At 42.5% G+C, this 19914-nt stretch overlaps 1 protein-coding gene across 4 annotated transcripts in view; it reads right to left on the minus strand.

Annotated features, from left to right (window-relative positions):
• Positions 1 to 19006, minus strand: part of LOC125744986 (kelch domain-containing protein 8B-like) — a 68865-nt gene extending 49859 nt beyond the window's left edge. For 3 of the 4 annotated variants that reach the window (XM_049017352.1, XM_049017349.1, XM_049017351.1), the window contains exons 1-2: positions 18724 to 19006; positions 6087 to 8102 (exon numbers count right to left, since the gene is read on the minus strand). In XM_049017352.1, the coding sequence (XP_048873309.1) occupies positions 6087 to 6483 (397 nt within the window). In that variant the 5' untranslated portion in view covers positions 6484 to 8102; positions 18724 to 19006. Of the gene's footprint in view, positions 1 to 6086; positions 8103 to 17983; positions 18027 to 18723 lie in introns of all 4 variants that reach the window. The other variant, XM_049017350.1, reaches the window with a different exon arrangement.
• Between the last annotated feature and the right edge of the window lie 908 nt (positions 19007 to 19914).

Below are 19914 nucleotides of genomic sequence, written 5' to 3' on the forward strand. Positions count from 1 at the left end.
ACACACACACACACACATCCCCTCACTCCCACTGCTGGCAGATGAAGTGGTGGACTGGATCATAGGAAGGCGAGCAAGCAGAGGTACACACGAGAGGAAAAGAGAGGATCGGGCAGACAAAGATGTGAGCAGGCAGGTGGTAGGCAGCCCAAAGACTACCACCAGCAAAACTACCACTGTCGCCCTGTTCATGGAGACGTGTCCTCCAGTGGTACTCTAACCTATGCGGTACTGCTCCACCCTACCCGTGCTCCACCTACCTGCTCCAGCATCCTTAAGGTATACAGATAAAAGGCAGTTTCAGTGCAAAGCCTTCAAAAATAAATCCTGATCCTGTGTGCTGCTAGCAGCAGCCTCAGTCGCTCCTCGGGCATGTGTGTGCGTGCGTCTTCGGGGGTGTAGGCTGTTACTCTCAAAAAACACTCGGCAAGGGGTTCTTGTTTTGTTTGGTGACACAAAGGCAAACAGCGATTCACAGTGAGGTCTTTCACTTCTAGAAAATTCCCCAAGGTAGGCCATCTTGGGGACCTGCCATGTTTGCTGGTTTTTCTGCCAGCTGAGCTCTTAATTGGGTTTTGTTCCACATCCCGGCACTTTTCAGTTTTGAAAGAGCCCCAGGAGGTCTGCTCATCCTGATAAAAAGATGAATAAGTAAGACAAACTCTTCTTTGACACCTAATGCCAAGCCTTTGAGTATCATACTAATTCTAATAATTAATTGAATGGTTGAGTAATTATCTGGTTCCTAAAATCGTCATATGTGTTTTGTTGTAAATAAGCATTAAACGGTTAACATATTTGTTCCAGCTTTAATGAACCTGGAATACTGTCACGGTGCTAAGTGTAAGCATTTCAGACCTTCTTGCCCGTACAGGCTAATCAAATCCCAACTGCTGACAGGGTGGTGGGAAGCCAAAGCAGGACAGCACTGGGCCTCGGGGACCGTGGGTAAGGAGTCCTGTGACCAGGACAAGCCACTCTTGGTGCAAAGTGCCCGCAAGCATGGAATGCTGACTGCTGTGGATCTCTGATCTAAAAAAACTGCCCCTGGCAGGTGACCCACAACAGGCCCTCCAATGGGTATCATTGGGACACCGGGCGTCCTCGTTTTGGTGGGACTTTCATTTTCTTACGCACACTACATTTACATGCCCACAATTGAATCCATTATTGTGTTAGTCCGACTAAAACCAGACATTTAAAGTACGTATAAACATCCAGACTCCCCACGACCCAGAAGGATAAGCAGTTTGGACAATGGATGGATGGATGGATAGATGGGTTAGTGAGAAATTTATGTTGAACTCCTTTTTTGTTTCATAAGTACCCCAATGTTTTACAACAAAATCACACTGCAATATTTGAAAAAAATGCCCAATACTATGCCATCATTATACAAAATACTTTATTTCTTCTTATGCTGTCCTGATCTTGTTGTATTTGTTCCTCTGACCAGATTGTAATTAAAACTTATGTCACTTCATTTGTCCACGCATCCATTATTATAAATTTTTATTATTTTTTTACATCTGTGGGAAAAGCCCAATACTAACAAGCTTAAAGAAGCCATATTGCCAACTACTGTAGCGGTCTCGGACACACTCCTGTCGATTAATCGATTCCCCTCCTGTGCATCTATACTGGGACAAGGACAGCAGTCCGATTAAGTGGTGTAGTCCAGCTATAACCGTAGCTCAAATTAGCTGTGCATGTAAATGTACTGACCGTAGTTGTAAAGTGATTCGACTGGCTGATTTAGATGGGATATGAACTGTATGTAGTCCCGCAAATTCACAGAGATAACAAAGATAAAACAAATTCTGTAAAATTTCCATTTCTGGGTGACCTATCCGTTTGACATACTAATCAAACGCAGAACAGAACTCTTTTCCCTCCCAGCAATACAGTTGCTTATAAACTGATGTACTCAGTAGTGTTGTACTGCTCCACACCTATTGAAAGCCAAGACAAAGGAGAGGCGGTGAATGTAGGTTGTCAGATGTTTATATGGGAAAACTAAGTACCCATTCGAGTTCTGTTTATAGCGGGTTAATGCTATTCCACCTTACAATAAAGCGGCGTGCCTTTATAGGCCTTAGAGGCCTTATTACCAAAATGATCATTCGAATTGGACTGCAATTACTGAAAAAGACCCACATTTGGTGAAACACAGAAGGTAATTCACTCCTGAATTTTTACTATGGAGGCTTGTAATAATTACAGACACCGCAGATTTGGACTTGATTAAACTTATGGACCTTGTAGGGAAGGTCGCTTCAGTTACATCACAACCCCAGCAGGTGACTGCTGCTGCTCCTTGGTCGTCCTCACTATTTCTACAATATCAGTTTTATTTATTCCTGGCATATTCCCTTTATCCTATTTTATTTTACCTGATTACCTTCTCCTTCTCCTCTGCATTTAGATTTCAGTGGCAGTATTGTATGTGCGATTTTCTGAGCCTCACCACGAGCGTGTCATTGCACGGATGTCTCTGCCATACTGTGTATATGACAAATAAAGACCTTGACTTGACTCTGCCAGGATGCATCAGCCTCCTGCCAGCATGCATTTCCATGCTGCCCCTAGCTTGCATCTTTCTCTCGTCGTATAATTTTCACGTTCGTTAGCATTTTCACACTCAAGTCCTGCCTCCCCTACATTTCATTTTATCTGATGGCATGTCTAGCATCAAACTGCCGAGTGGCGTTCACACAGAGTAATTACAAATAAATCACCCCTCTGCCTTACGTAGCTACAGGGGGGATCTGTCACGCTGGGGAGGTGATTGCTATTCAAACAAGGGAGCCAGCATATGGGCCCTGCTTGAGAACGTCCAGTTTCTCAATAAGCTTGGTGTGAAAAACAGCAAGAGAGCAAGGGTGTGGGGTAAGGGGGCCTTCACATAATCCACTAGGATTTCAGGGCAAGGAACGTTTATTTGGTTAGGGAACATACTACTGTGTCCCCTGCACACACACACCCCCCCACAGAAAGCTTACAAAGTCATCAGAGGTGATAACCAAGCTCATAATTCGCTGACAACAAGATAAAACGCGTGACAGCATGGTGCCCAGCAGTGCCAGTTGGGGCAATGGAGGTGACACATCATCAGCACCGTGTGAGAGAGCACAGCGTACTGTCATTAAATGCTGCACCTGACACCCGCCGCAAACGCAGCGTTGGGTCAAAGCCCATGGTCTCACCCAGTGCTGTACAATGCCCTTTACGGTGCTAATCTCTGCCACAGCGGCCATAAAGTGGTGGAAGAGCATGCAAACCAGGCAGACTGCTGGCAGTACCGACACACACCAGCAGGCCGTCCAAGTGACCCTTTGACAGCCACTCCCCACACACAGCAGCCAGCCAGAAAAGCAAGACCATAACCGGTGTCGTGGTGGTGGGGGGCGGGGACATTTTTATTTTATTTTGATACTATATTTTAATAAAGACATCCATCAAAAAACAGATTTCCCAATTACCCCCCATCCCATAACCTCCAATGACCTTCTGTAAAAAACTTGATCAGATTTGTTCCAGATAAAATTAGGATAGGAGAGAAGGATGGAAGGACACATTCAGATCAGGATGAGCAAAGCCAGTGCTCTGAGTTACCAGCCAGCAGTGATGGTTTGGGACACCAGAGAGAATCTCCTATGAGACTCCTTTACTTACTGTCAAGGTTCCCAGCAATATGGACACTGACGAGTTATATCTTTTAATTACTTATGCAGACTGATAAGTGAGCAAACTAAAAGGAGCAAAAAGGGAACGACATCAGTAGATAAACGCACGCTTGATAAAAACAGCTCACAAATTCACACTGTGCTTATCTCCACAGAGCGAACCTCTCTAGAGGGTGGTGCTGCAGAAGCCTCACCTCTCTGACTAACAGGCCATGTACATGGGGAGCTAGAACAGCAGGACTATGCTTACTGGGCCAATGAATGGGAGTGAATGAGAGTCCCCTTCATTCGGTTTGCGTACCCCTAGTTTTACAACACGTGCACACACACGTGCACACACACGTGCACACACACAAACACCTGTTTCCAGGCAACAGCAGTGATCACCCTGTGAGGCTCCTCCAGCAAAGAGTGAGTGAGAAAGCATGCTGGGTTAAAAGGGAACGAGAGGTGAATCAAGAGAACTTGGACCTGTTACTCGTCATCCATCTCGGATCCTGGTTGTACTGCATTGTACTGACTTGTTTACCTTTGCAATTGCGTTACATTATCCATTCAGAAGCCGAGGCTCTCAAAACATGCTGACAACTCATCCGTGTGAGCAGACTGCGATTCCAGCAAGGGAATTTGTTCTAGTCATGCATAATCTCCATTTAAAACCACAAAAATAGCCTACCCAGTATGCTGTGCCCTCTGCTGCCTTAAGGGCCTCCGTTTTAGCAGCGTACGAGAGGAGCATCCCTACGGCAGGTAGCAGCTCTAGCTGTGGGGGAGATATTTATCCCAAAATGACAGGACTAGTGCACAACTGGGTAAAACGAGAAACACTGAATGGAAGTTCCTAAGGGACCGTCCTGTTAATAACAGCGTATGCAGGAAAGTTCTGAGTAATCAGAAATTTTCAGAAGTTTAAATCATGAAAATGGACATACATACATTCTGCAGTATTAATTAACGATACTTTAAAAGGGCACATGGCTTCATTGGAGAATGCTCTCATCCAAACACTGGTAACCCTACTCCCATCTGGAAGAAGCCAGAAGCCTCTGCTCCTGCACCAGCAGGCTGAGGAACAACATCTTTCCAATAGCTCTCTACCTGCTGAGCTTGAACCTGACCAATAATATTCACCCACTTCCAGAAAGAACATGGACTGCACCCCCTCCTCTATACTTCATTATTATTTACACTGTATACATATGCTGCACAGGATTTCTGTATTGCTGCATACACTCATTCACACCACACAATGTATACCATGTATACCTCTATACATATGTATATTTTTCAATTTATTTATTACACATGCATATATTGTACAGATGTCTCTAGCACTTTTGCTTTGTTTTACACTGTCAGCCAAACTGCATTTCATTTTCTGAGCGCTTGTACTTTGTGCACTAACGCCAAAGTTGTATAATCTTAATGATGAAACAAATTTTTTTAGGAAGCCTCATGTTTATAAATGATCAGGTTTCTGTAGGACAGATGATGCGGCCTGATCAAGGCAGATGATATGCGCATGCAGATTTCATGCTAAAAGCCAGCAGAATGTGAGCAACCGAAGTCACAGTGCAAAATACAGGATGTTTTATTAATTAACCAGCGTCCCACATTAGCTGCCCAGAAATTCTTCCCCCACAATGGATTTGCTCAGTATGTTGGCAGATGATCATTTATTCCCACAGAACTGGAGCAGCTTAAATGGGGAACGCAAAGTAGGTTAAGCGACAATTTTTCCTGCCTTCTTGAAATAACCTGTCAGCAGAGCAGCTTTGAGGGAGTCAGATTATCTGTCCGCGCTTCTAAGTAGCTGCTATCAGCTCCCACACAAGCCCCTCTTGGGACAGGCAGCGGTGACATCGACTGCCCACCCCAAAGTGTTGCTCATGCGAGATGCTGAACAAGGTCATTTCCCACGACATCCGACAAAACAAAAATCGGATCCGATCCCCTGCCTTGTAACCCATCGGCCTCCTTCACCACTTCTTGCTTTTTCCAGGCAACTTTTCCTAATTCCCAATTTTGCACACTGTAGGGTTTTCTTAAATCAATTTGACGTAAATTCAACGTACTGGCAGACCTGACTGGGCCATTAAATGGGTGATGATGCAATGCTACTTTGATGCGGTTTCTGCCCCTCCAGGCACTTAGTAAGACAAACATGAGCAGCTATAAATAAGCTCTTTTGTGCAACCCTTCCGTCTCCTGTGAAGGAGCACACGCACAGATCACGCCATACAATGGCCAATTTTCTAGTCTTACAAGTTCACTTCATGAAGTGTGATGCTCAGGGAGATATCATTGTGGGCTGAGATCTGGAGTGACTGACCAGCCCGTATGTGCTTTGCGCTCATGAGTACATCACACACCATGGGCCCAGCCGGGGGCCCGTCTTACCTTTCTCCACAGTGCTGATGCCCATCGAGGGTTGGCCCAGGCTGGTCTTTCTCTCCCACTTGCCCTCATCAGGGTTGTAGATCTCCACCGAAGATAGCGGGTTCTGCTGGCCATCCATACCCCCCATCACCAAGACTCGAGTTCCCAGCGCCACAGCGGCAGCGCCCGCTCGGGCCGTGGGCAGCGGCGGCAGCTGGATCCAGGTCTGTGAACCAATGTCCAGCACCTCGACACTGTCCAGTGGCAGGCCTGTCTCACTGCAGCCGCCCAGCACGGTGAGCCTGCCGTCCTGGAAGAGGGGCGTGCAGTACACCCTGCGAGTGGGCATGGGCGGGAATACCTCCCAGAAGAAGGACTTTGGTGGGCTCACTGCCATATTGGGCACAGGCATGGGCATGGCTCCAGGGGGCAGCAGCGAGCGCAGATCATAACAAGGCTGATACTACAAGTGTGGGTTGGAGCTCCTAGTGAGGATGCTGGGGCTTAATCTTTCTGCAGCAGTTCTGGTCAGTACTGGATGGAGCAGATCCTCCTCCGAGGCCAATCGAATGCTCCAGCTTCTCTGTGAATGGCTAATTCATGCGGTTGTTGCATTTTCGCAAAATACCACTACCAGAATGAGGACAGTGACAGCGTCTTTGCTTCCTAGCATGCCACGAAAATGCAGCGTTGCACAATTTCTTCTTTCAGGTTATAAACCACCTGCAGCTCTTACATTTCATGTCAAGGTAGCGCCAGATTAACAAAGAGATTAATAAAATCAAAAAATGGCCTCCCCTAGACCTTTGCTTAGCCAACCAAAACTGAAACCCTGCTACAATGTCCCAGTGTATTTACGTTAATCCAAAGTTTCCTGCTTCCTGTGCATTTTTCTCCAAGAAGATCAGTGAAGACTCCAGCAGCCAAAGACAAAGATCTCCCTTGAAGTGTTTGAGTCTTTCAATCCATACAATCCCTGCCATAAAAAACTGCAGCCAGCAGGCTTCACCTTGGATCCACAAAGTCAAGAAATAAGCAAAACATAAGTTCCCCCGTCGTGGCAAAAGCCACAACATGAATGGTTAAGGCCAGGCCTTGTTGCAGCCAGATGGGGAGGTCTGAATTCCGTTCTGTAATGCAGCAGACAAGCCTAGTCAGAGAGCAGCAGTGCACAGAGCTGCAAAGGTCAATACTCCTGATGACATCACCAAGGCCCACCCCAAAGCGGGCTTGTGCCTAGCTAACTGATGGTTGCCATGGGGAGGGTGTAGAGATCCATGTAAAACCTCTGGGAGCCAGAAAGGACCATAATTACTGCCAGTCTCCTGTTGCTGTGAAGCACTGCGTCAGAGGGCATTTCTTTCCAAAGCACAGATCGATGGATGCTGCCTCAGTCATAGGGTCACCGTCTTAAGTACGGGCTCAGAAGCGAAGCCCAGCAGTGCTGGATGCTCTTCCTCTTACATCAGAGACGTAAACATGCCAGGAACTGCAAGCGACTTCAAGCCTAACTTTAGTGCATTTGCGAAAGTTGGAGAACATAATCCAAATGGCAAACTGTTTTCGGGAGTAAAATCATCCAAGATTGGATATCCACACTGTAGCCAATATTAATAAGTCTCAAGGAATTTTACTCTTAAGCTTGAGAAGCTGTGTTTGCAGAAACAAAATCAGATTATAGTTCCTTAGGTGCAGGAAACCTAAGCTGGATAAAACACTTCCCTTTAATGCCGAGGTAGAGATGAAGGGTCAAAGGTAACGTGGTACAGCACTTCACTTTACTATACTGGGACTAGAGAGAGTCTCAAAAGAGCACGAGAAGGTGCAACAGCATATCATTGATCAAACATGAATCCTTCTTCCATAAAACGTGGCCAGAACTCCCTTAGCTAACAGAGAGTAACTTGCGTATCTCTTTGTTTACAAAGACTTCTGGGTAAAAAAAAAATCTTCTTTCAAATCAGTGCCAGGTCACCGGGCATGAAGTGTGGCAACAGGTGAGGTGCAGCTCGGTGCTGGGGCAACGATCCATATGACCTGGAAAAACAAAACATTCATCTCGTTGCATGACAGGAACAACAGTCAGTGATCCAGCTTCAGAATGCCACTATTGTCATTCAATCCACATGAAGCCTCATTTACCTGAAAAATAAACAACCAGCTGCTTCAGAATTCAGGAATGGAAAGGCAGCTTATGCAAGTTGTAACAAAAATACATTAACGGACCCCAGACACATTTTTTTTATGTTGTGTCATATGAATTCTTGGCAAAGAATTGTGTGCTGGGATAATATTTACAGTCACAAGTCAGGGATAATATGTCTTAAACCATGAGGAAAATTAACCTAACAAAACTGCAGCTGATGGAAGAAGAGGAATCTGGGGATTCCCCTGTTCATCGAAAACTCCACTCCAGCCAGTTGCACAGTGCTGCCTGAAAGTGCATGGAATGCCTCAACTGGCTGAACATGAAGTACTCAGCCGACCATGTCCATAGTGTATGTGCGCGCGGTCCAGTGATAACAGATACCCAGTGCGGGGTGTTACTCTGCACTGTGCTGCCTGGGATTTGCTGCAGATCCTCCACACTCCATGTGTGCGTCTTATCACTCATATCACCAATTCCATCTTTGGAATTATCTGTTCAAGATTTGAAATTTGATGGGTACAAATGTCCTTGCTCTCCCGTCTTAACATTTAAAAAATAAGAGTAAAGTAGAGATATGAAATACAAGATCAAAGGAGACACGCAGCCTTAAAAACATTTTAAGGCTTCAAGTCCCACACTAATCATTCCTAAGATACTCCATAGGGATGCAGCAGATGTGGATCCCTGAAGTCTCACTGTGGGATGCGACAAACAGAAGAGCCACGATGTGTGCAGTTAATTTAGCTGCTCCAACCATGAGGAACAGCCTCTTTCAAATTTGCCTGTATCCTGTATATCTTTTTCACAACACAGAAGACTCCGGTCTATTAGCTGAAAAACAGAGTGTTTGATTTACTGTAGAAAAAACGACCTTTGTTTAGTCTGAAACTCCAAAACCCATTCCATTTAATCAATCACACCCACAACAAACAAAAACAGGAGTTTAAATAGTCTTGTACCCTTCATCAACGGCAAGAAGGACTTTGTTTCATTCCCTCAAGAAGGATAACATCTGTTAAAGATGCATCATCTGAGTGTATCAGGCCTGATCTCTCAGTCCATCTACCGAATCTGCTACAGTGCATTCGTGATAATTCAGTTTCCCTTTGCTTACACATTGTTTTCCCGCCAACTTCGGATTTGGGGACTCATGTCTATCAGGCAGAGTCCTTTCTGAGGATTCCACGTTGCTGCCAGCACCCCCACATTAATTTTGAAGAGAATTTGCTCTCTTCAGAGTGGCTCCACCAGGCGGGTGATGAAAGGCCTCATTAAACAGCTCCCTGATGCCTGAAACGCAGTAGCAGAGAAACTCTCACCTCACGGAGGGCAGGAAGCTGCACTCACTCGTGGATACATCGTTATTAAAAATTCAATCAAACTTTTGATGCTGCCGCATCTATAATTCATTTCCCCAATATCTAACTGTCCTGCCCCAGTATAGCTCCCTGCCTACCTCATAGCACCCAACACATGCCCAAATTCTGGACCATTACCCTCTCAGGTCACTAAAAGGTTTAAGACTCATTGAGGAGAAGGTCTGACGGAGAAGCTGTTGAAAGCGAAGGCATTAATACAAAGGCCAGAATGGTAGTAAAGATCTTCGGAAAAACTGAAGACCAGCTTATGCTGGTCCATCTCTCCCAGGGCACAAGTGACAGAGAAGGAGAACATCTCAGACAACTGCTGACTACATTATCACCTTTTCAGAAGAAATGAGGAGAAAGGGGTAAAGAAACACCTCAAAATGCATTCATTATGGGTATTACATTAAATGAATTACTTTTATATACACAATAGAAATCCTTAGTGAAAAGAATTCAAAACATTAAAAGGTAACTAAGTAAGAGCAGATTGGAACAAATAATAATAATGTTTTATTCATATAGTGCCTTTCATACTCTCAAGGACACTTTACAATAAAAAAAAAAACACATTTAACAATACAGCACAAGTTACATACAAGAAGAGGAATAATATTCACTGAAAAAATGTTTTTAAGAGGAGCTTAAATGGATAATAGATTTTTCCTCATGATGACTTTTAAGTGCCATGACATTAAATGCTCTCCCACCCATAGTTGACAACCTGTGCTTAGGTACAGTAAGTTAGCATCCGATGATCTTAGTATACAGGCTGCAGTGTTAGGAAACAGCAGCTCAGACAAACCATGGACGGCTTTAAAGGTGATGAGTATACTTTTATATTTGATTCCTGAAGAAACTGGCAACCAAAGTAAAATGCAAATCATAGAGGACAGGAGTGATGTGAGCAGATTTTTTAGTGTGTGTTAGTAAAGGAGCAGCGGAATTCTGAACATTCTGTAATCTATTGATATATTTAGTAGGGAGGCCATAAACTAATGAATTACAATAGTCCAGACGGGTAGTGCTGACAGCACGATGTAGCGTTTCAGTGTCCTTCACACTGAGGACAGCTTGCAGACGAGCAATGTCACAGAGATAAAAAAATGTTGTCTGTACTATTGAGCTGATGTGTGGTTGAGAGAAAAGCTGAAGATGACACCAAAATTACAATGTTAACATACAATGTCAGAGAAAAGTGTAAAAGACAAACTAATCATTTGACTAAAGATTTCACAAATTACGGATAAACTTGAATATGCTGAATCATCTGCTAAGAATATAAAAATGTAAGGTCTTGCAAATTTACAAGGTGCTAATTAGCTTTTAAAGTATTCATCTCCCTTGTTACTGGGCCTTCTTTACGAACCGCGAGAGCTAGTAGGGAGGTCAGGACAAATTTGTGAAACTCACTGCCAGTTAAAGGTCAATTCCTCGCGGTCAGTTCTCATATTAGTTTAATTACTTCCATCCATCCATCCATCCATCTTCTGAAACCGCTTACCCTGTTCAGGGTCGCGGGGGGCCAAGCAGGCGCAAGGCAGGGAACAGCACAGGGTGGGGCGCCAACCGATTCTAAAGATATTAATGCATCCATCCATCTTCCAACCGTTCAGGGTCATGGGGGGGGGGGGGGGGCTGGAGCTGATTCCATGCAGCAGAGAGCAAGCACACCCTAGATGGGATGCCAGTCCATCACAGGGCAAACAAACAGACACACACATTCTCAAACGATCCAAATAATTCAATCTGACATATAAGGAGACCCCAGAGTACGAACAAGATCTTAAATTGAAAAAATAATAATACAGTACATAGCAATAATAATAATTATAAAATTATAAAAATTAACTACAAAGGATACTGTACCTCAAGCCGATGAATGCTGCAGCCACACAGTGTTTTCCTGAGCATCACAAAGTAGTGTGTACGTTCAATATTACAAACCATTGTAGTTAGCCTGAATTTTTAATATAATAGGCTTTATGGCAGTCCATTTGCAAGTAAGAGTTGTGCATAAGGTAGAAGTTCTTAATCTGGGGGGTGGCATGGAATAGTGCAAAAGAATTATTATAACCCACCTAGAAAGCAAAGCTGAATCAAAACGCAGCTTTTCACACAAGTCATCAATTTAAATTTTCCATCTGTGTCAGTTAATATCTTACTTAAATCTTTTTGCAGAATCATGAAAAAAAAAAGCGGACGAAAACCATGATCTATTTTCTTTCCAAAGGCCTGCTCTAGTCCCTCTGTAAAAGCTGCCATTAAGATTTCATGCTATTTTGCCAAAGAGGTTTCAGCACATGACCAGCCAGAAGTAGGTTGTGACTCATGGGAGGGCATTTAAACAACATTATTAATGGAGTCCTTCTATATATACACGATATCTATGCAAAGGTAATGGCAGTGAGATCCACCTTCTAAGTATAGAAACCTCTAAGATAATCTGCTCGAGTTCCAGCCTCCTCCCGTGGGTCTTCCTCAACTTTCAGACAATTTATCACCAGGACTGAGAGACAGGCATGTGCTGCCAGGAAGCGAAAGTAAGAATCAGGCACAGCAGAGCTTCCTCCGTCTCTGGGTGACACACAGGTGCACTGGAGAGACATGCTTCAATTATAAACCCTGTAGCCGCGAGCGGCACTGACAGGTTACTGCACACCGGACATGCCTTTTCAAACCTGCCGTCTCAGACACTGTAAAGGCAGTGGTTCACGGCTCTTTTTGGCTTTACCTGATGTAGAGTAACATGGGGAAGAAGCACTTTAGCCCTGTCACACTCCAGGTTTCTCTCAAACTTTCCTGTCTCCAGGGCATCCTAATGGAACTCCACTGCTCACAGTTAGAGCTTCTACAGCAACAGTTCTCTATACCTCCGGTAACTATTGGGGGGGAAACGCATGAAACTGATGATGTGAGCAGTTTTGCAATGTTAAAATTCAGGAAGAATGTTTTTAAATACAGAAAACCGAAAAGAAAAAATTAGATGCAGTACTAAATCGCTTTTCAATAGGAGAATCTTCTGCTTCCTGGGTATCAATTAACCTTCCATTACCTTCAAAGTAATGCAGAGTTGGAATGCATTTTGATGTAATTTTATTGATCAAAAAAAGAAGAGCCATCACTTTATGGATGGATCACTTCTGAGCAAGATGAGATGGAAATGATCCTTTTAATTGAATGCATCAAATAAGGGAAGGACTGGAAGTCCATTATAGAGGAGAAAGGACACACTTTCATCTAGGCCAACATCTCTTACAATCCCATGATCGGTTAACCATTCGGAAAATGGATCGATGTCTATCGTAATGAACATTGTGGGATGAACATGAACAGATAACAAAGATATGGTTTCACCTTCATAAACTGACACAATCATTCATGTTGTTCTCAGTGTTGAGGAAGGCACATTCTACTTTGGGACAGCAATCCCAAAGCTACCAGATGACATGTGACCCTACAGGAGCAATAGGAGGGCTGCCTCTCCCTCTCATCAATTATTCAGGCATGCCTAAGTCTGCACTGATTTCACTGCTCTGTTTACGGGCAGTAAACTGATGGGTGTGGCTAATTCAAACACAGGCAGCGTGATGAACAGCTGGCATTGATACCTCTGTGCACCAGACAAGGCCTAAATAAAATTTACATGTATTCATTCTCTCTTTACAACTTCATATTTAGCAGGACAAACTTGGGGGATGGCAGTTCATTAAATGAGCTCATTGTGTGGCAATTCATTACTCAGCACACAGGACACTGAAGCTTGGTCACTGAAAGGATATCATATTTAGGAATTAACTCAACTAACAACATGCAACACTACTTACAAGAGTTACCAATATTATATATTTAATTACATTTTCTGTTCAATTTCTATTGCTATCTTTTTCTGCTTTAAATATAGTAGGTTATCAAATGACTTGGACAGTGTTACAGTATAAAGGGCTGTCTGGCAAAGACATTTAAATACTGAGAAGAGGCACAGAAGTAGCACCACAGAGTAGCTTGCAGAAGTATTCAACCCCCTTGAAAGTCATGATAATTTTGTGCATGACAAAAAAAAATTGTATACATATTTGTGCCTTCAATATTTTTATTTGTGAACTCGTATGCTTTGGCCATACATCTCCAAAGTCAAAATAAACCATTTTCTGTAGATATTTAATTGAAGAAGAAAAACTCTTTTGCTGCAATAACAACCTTAATTATTTACATAAGTATGTACAATTTTTGTAGAAGTAGAAGTGACTCTTCCCTATTCTTCTTGGGAGAATTTATAGAGATCCTCTAGGTTGCTGGAAAGGCTCCTCTGAACAGCAGCTCCACAGATTCTCAATATGGTGAAGATCAAGGCTTTGACCCAGCCATTCCAGAAAATGCATCTTTCTGTTTTTGAGTCATTCCAGTGATGCTTTGGCCTTATGCTTACGGTCATTGTCATGTTGAAAGATTAATCTTCTCCCGAGTCGTAGGTTCATAGCAGATTGGAATAAGTTTTCCTGCAGTATTGTGCAGTATTTGTGCACATCTGTTGTCCCTTCAACTCTGACAAGTTTCCCAGTCCCAGACCATGAATAATATTCACACTGCATGATGCTAACACCACCATTTTTCACAGTAGAGTTGGTGTTTCTTGAGGCATGGTCAGTGTTAGTTTTATACCACACATACCTCTTTGAGGTCTGGCAAAAAATCGTTCTATTTTGGTCTCATCTGACCATAAAATCCCCCATCTTGACTGTGTCTTTCTCATGCTTTGTAGCAAATGTCAAACATGTTTTTATGTGGATCTTCATAAGGAATGGCTTTTTGCTACCACCCGTAGAGGCTTGTTTTATGGAGAGCTCTTGAAATTGTGAACCATGCACCTTTACTCCAGTTTTAGCCAAAGAGCACTGCAGACTGCTGACAGTGATGGTTGGATTTTTACTAGCCTTCTCTCGCCAGTTGACGTCTTGCTTTGATGCTTAGTTTTGAGGGACGGCCAAGTCTAGTAAGGGTCTGGACGCTGTGATGAACTTTCCACTTTCTAATGATGAATCCAACAGTGCTTAAAGGGACATCCAAACTTTGACATTTTTCCTCCCTTGTGCATTTCAATGAATTTATTTCTCACATCAGACGAATGTTCTTTTGTCTTCATTTTTGCAGTGATTGCCCAACAAAGACAATGGCCCTTCCAAAAGGTTCTTTTTATATCCGGAGAGAATCATCAAGACTGAGTAGTACCTAATTATGTTTAATTATGGTCTAATAACTGTCACGTTTATGTCGTTTGTGATTAATTTGACATTTGTGTAACTGTGATGGCTGCCCCCACTGTCACACAGCCAATTTGAAGGGAGTTATCATTTATGGTCATTTGTCATTTTATCATGTTGTTTAGTTTAAGTTGCAGTACATTGGTAATTAACATTTAATAAAGAACTGCAAAAATAAATTATTTGGCACATTTAACCAGTTTGCTAGATGAGATGGGCAAATTTGGTTAACTGGAATAATGTGTTAAGTATTTACTGAGTTTAATTGTTTTGTTTCTTTTGAGTTACCGTGTGTGGAGTACTGGGGAGGAATCCTCGCTGCTCCAAGCAAAAGAGGTGGCCAACATGGAAGCTGGACAGGATTTGTACAACTCCAACTGGCTACTTCGTGGTGGGGGTGGAATAGTTTGCGTTTAGATTCTTTTTATTGTTTAGTTATATTTTTTTGGATTAACTTCATTTGATCTGATTTTGTTTGGTTTTGATTGAAACATCAGCTGACTGTTCTGTTTTGGTTTATTATTGTTTTGACCCCTTTTGTGTCTCGTGGTTTGTCCAACAGGAATATACAGCCCTTATGGTGTCTTGTCTAGGAGAAGGTCATTTTGTTTGGTTTAAGTTATATGGTTAGCAGTGTTTTGATAAGTTGACTTTTTGTGGGCCCCAGTTTATTTTTTTTGTTAAATTGCTTTTTTTGTGAATTAAAAAAGGATTTTTTTCTAATCCACCTGTGTTCCTCTTGCTTTCCATCTCGGTCCTGTACAGTAACCCTGCAGCTTCCGAAGCACAGGGTTTGAATACATATCAGCACATATCAGGTTTTATTATCGTTTTCGTGTTAGTACACAACTGACCTGGCGTTTGGAAATATACTGGAGCAAATGAGTTCTCATACATGTTGTTTGAGAAAATCGTGTATTTATATTTTATAATCCAGACAATTGTCATGACTTTCAATGGGATTGAATATTTTTGCAAGCCACTGTACAACTAAGTCTGGTTCATTTTTAAAACACAAACGGTGAGCATTAATAACTAGTAATAACTAGCATGGTAACAGGCTGTGGTGACCGTATTTATAAATGTGACAGTACTGCAAGAATGTTTTTGCAGGTTTGATTAGCAAAAGGTGTAAAAAAAAAATCTGAAATATGTAAATATATGCATGAACAAAGCCGTGGAATTGCAAGCGTGATATAGGCACTTTCACAAGATAGGAAGACAGATCATTTCCATAGTCTAAAAACTTATAAAGTTAAGTTCCAAAACGTGATATAGAGAAAATTAGCAAATATATATGACGATATGATAGAGCTGGGCGGTATGATCAATAATTTATATCACGGTATTTTTCAAAGTTACATCGGTTTTACAGTATACTACGGTATATATTTTTTTTAAGTATGACTGGGCGTTTACCATATTTTACAGGACACATTTTTGTTTTACGTTTTTGCATTGTTCCCACATTAACTACACTATTATATTATTAGTCATTGCGCCTATCCGCTCCCTTAATGATACCATACGGCTAACTGCTTATAGATAAACGGCTAATGTTAAGGTGTGCGCCGGCCAACTCAACATTTTTGATAAGTGTTTAATAGTTCAGTGTTGCTGGAACGCAAGCTTTACTGACCTCACGAAATGTCCGGGATGTCGGTTTTTAAGATGCTTCGCCAAGTTTGACGTACTACTTGACTTCGTCGCTACAACTTTGTAGCACTGTCTGCATAGAGGCTTATCGACATCCTTAACCTTTCCATGCTCGTCTGCAAAATACTTCCAAACGGCACTTTTGCGTTTTTTTTTTACAAAAGCAGCTTGCGAAGTGCCTTCAACTGCAACACATGCCATGTTCGGCTAACTCGGTATATGTGTGTTAACCAGCGTGAGCGCCTTCAGCGGCTATTGAGAGGAGGGGAGGGGCTGCGCGAGTGTGTGTGCGCGTGTATGCGTACCTGCGTTGTAGTGGTACGAATGAGGTGAAAACTGCACTGTTGGTATCAATAATGGTGAAAAATAGTATCTAATCAGATTAGTATCTGAGAATCGATTTTTGACCCTAGTGTCTCATTATTTTCAACTTAAGCGGCAGCTATATCTTCCGTTTTATGATCTTTCGCGGTACATTTTTTAGCGGTGCAGCAGTGGAAAAGGTCCCCGATTAAAGAGTGTCCAGCTGCGCCACTTTCCGAACGTTGTGTAGGGCTGTAGGCTATTTAAACCGGTATTACGGTATAAGAAAATTTAATAACAATGATTTAAAAAAAACAGTTTTCGGTATGAACCGGTATACGGCCCAACACTAAGATATGCAAATAAAAGTTACAACTGTACACATTAAGTAAAGCTGAAGACGTTCCAAACTCAATTCACTCACCTGACATAAAATATACTCTGCGATATACGAACTCCGCCAAAGTCACACTTCTTGAACCCTGATAGATTTGATAGATAGCTATAAAGTGGAGACGTCTTAATTTAATAGTGCATGAAATCAATCTGCAAATGAAAATCAAACAGAGAGTATCTCCCTGCAGATGCTCATCGGAACCAAAGATGGGTCGAGTCTCAGGGACAATGAGGAGGCGAAAAACTCACAGACCCCATTAGGTAAGAAAACGACACTGTTTATGAATCCAGGCAACCTTTCTGCTGCATGCAGCCCTTCTGCCTCTCGGACTATCCAGGATCCAGCAATTACAAGCATCGATGGCCGTAAGAAAGAAATAGCCTATAAATGGTTTCGATCGTCCAAAAAACAGAAAACTATAAGCACGTGCTTGTATCCGTGATTTTCAAAATAAATTTTAACAAGGGAGCATTCATGCAGTCAGAGGCCGAACCCTATAAAACATTTATATTGTACACAGTAATAGCACCAAAGTGGTGAGATGGACCAGCGCAGTGGTCCATCACGGAGCTAAGATCAATAGCTAAGAGGTGCACTGGAAAATCTCGGACAATAAGTTCTGTATCGCACACGTTAAATAACAATGAACATACAAGACACAGTACTATACTCTTACAGCGAAGATATTCAATCAGGGTTGATTCGGAAACCCCGTTAAGAATACAACGGGGCAAAGGAATCAAGAGATTACAAATTCAACAAAAGCGGAGACATAAAAACTAAATTACCTCTTATCCAGCACCCAATGATTACCCATAAGTCGACGTCTTCCTTGTCAAAAACAGAAAACAGCACAGGATCGTCACTTTATTCACCCAGTGTAAACAACAACGAAATACAAGGTGTCGCATTGAACCGTAAAATGTATCCCGAGCGAAGACGAAGCGCAATCCGAAATGCAACAGCGTGTTTAAGACATTAAAAGCTGCTCGCTCCGGCTTCCTAATGTGACCTTTCCCAAAACACAGAGGCTGTTTAATCCCTATCATGATACGAGAAATGCAAAAAGCGTTTATGGTGTACACATCTGTGCAAGGGAACTCCTGCAGTGTATGTGTGTGTGTGTGTGTGTGTGTAATACTGAACGCTCAAAACGCTAGAGGTAAGCTACTGTTAGCGGCCTCGTTTGTATGAATATCGATCTATATATTTTACTTATTGAACATGACATTTACATCTGCCGTTAAGTCAACAGCGTCAAGTAATCCAATAGTACGTTAGAAGCTAGTGTTTATTCACGATGGAGCGGGTAACTTGGAATAATGAACTGTTCCGGTTATATTTTGCACTTTGACTACATATTTTATACCAAAGGGGAATATTCACAACATTTACGAAACTTGCACACCTACCACAGCTCTCGAAAGTTTAACGTGACTAAGGGGAAGCCTTTAGAAAGTTTTTCTTAGAGTTATTGTAGCAATTACCGGTTCTTTGTTAATTCGGTAACGATAGCAACCCGTATTACCTTTTAAAGATACATCTCCTTATGTCTTCAAGGATTCAAGTTTTTAGGACTTGATTCGTTCACGGCGGCGGCCATTGATCAGTTTTCCAGGACTTGCACGGATACCCGCAGCTTAGGAAGCTGTCATTAGCTTAACCTTCTTTCCTCCCTTCTCTGCACTCGTCCGCCCAGCTCTCCGCTTCCTTCTTGCCGATCGCTTGGACTGATGTGAGGGTTGAAGCTTTGACTCCTCCTCCTTCGTCCGTAGTTTAGGCCTTGTTTAATGTTGGACGTGTTATGCAGTATTAAACGCTAGTTTTTTTCTTCGGTTGTCTTTCCTTAGCTGCATTTTATACGACAGCCCAGTTTTTTCAAGTAGACTGGCATTCGGACTGAAAGGCCTATGTATGAGCTAATTCGGAATGAGACTATGCATATATGTGGAATGCATATCTTTCTTTATTTATATTAACTATAATTTATAGGGATTTGGAGAACCCGAGTAAATGGAAACCACCATTTTGTAACATTAAAACTTCTATCGACACAAGCCCTATAAACACAATTAACTTTATAACACTTCCTTGCAAGTTTGTATTCAAATCAATGTTACTGGCATTTTTATTAAATTCAGTTTGGCCTGGAATGTATACTGCAATTTTATATGTACAGCTGCGGAAAAAATTCAGAGACCACAGAAAAAAATTTTCTTTCATTTCTCAATTTATGGGTATGCATCTGTGAATAATGTTGTTTTTTTTTTTTTGCGAACTGCCACCTGGTTCTTCTCTGTTTCTCATAAACGAAGAGCTTCTTCCTTGCTTCATGGCAGTGGTTCTCAAACTCGGTCCTCAGGCCCCACTGCCCTGCTTGTTTCCCAGCTATCCCTGCCCTACACACTGCTGATTACCTGGATCAGGTGTGTTCAGTCAATCAGAAGCTGAAAGACAGCTGGGACTTGTGTGTGGGGCAGGGATAGCAGGAAAACAAGCAGGGCAGTGGGGTCCAAGGACCGACTTTGAGAACCACTGCTTTATGGGACTTCAGTCCTGCTTCTAGGAGCCTGATATGCATTGTCTTACAAGTGCACTTCACACCTGCACTTAATGTTTCTCATTCTTTTTAAAGGTCACTTGAGGCCATCCTATGATTCACAAGAACCTGCTGAATAAGCTAACAGTCATATATGGCATTAGAAATTAAGTCACTTCT

Source organism: Brienomyrus brachyistius, chromosome 6, assembly GCF_023856365.1.
Source record: "Brienomyrus brachyistius isolate T26 chromosome 6, BBRACH_0.4, whole genome shotgun sequence".
NCBI lineage: Eukaryota > Metazoa > Chordata > Actinopteri > Osteoglossiformes > Mormyridae > Brienomyrus > Brienomyrus brachyistius.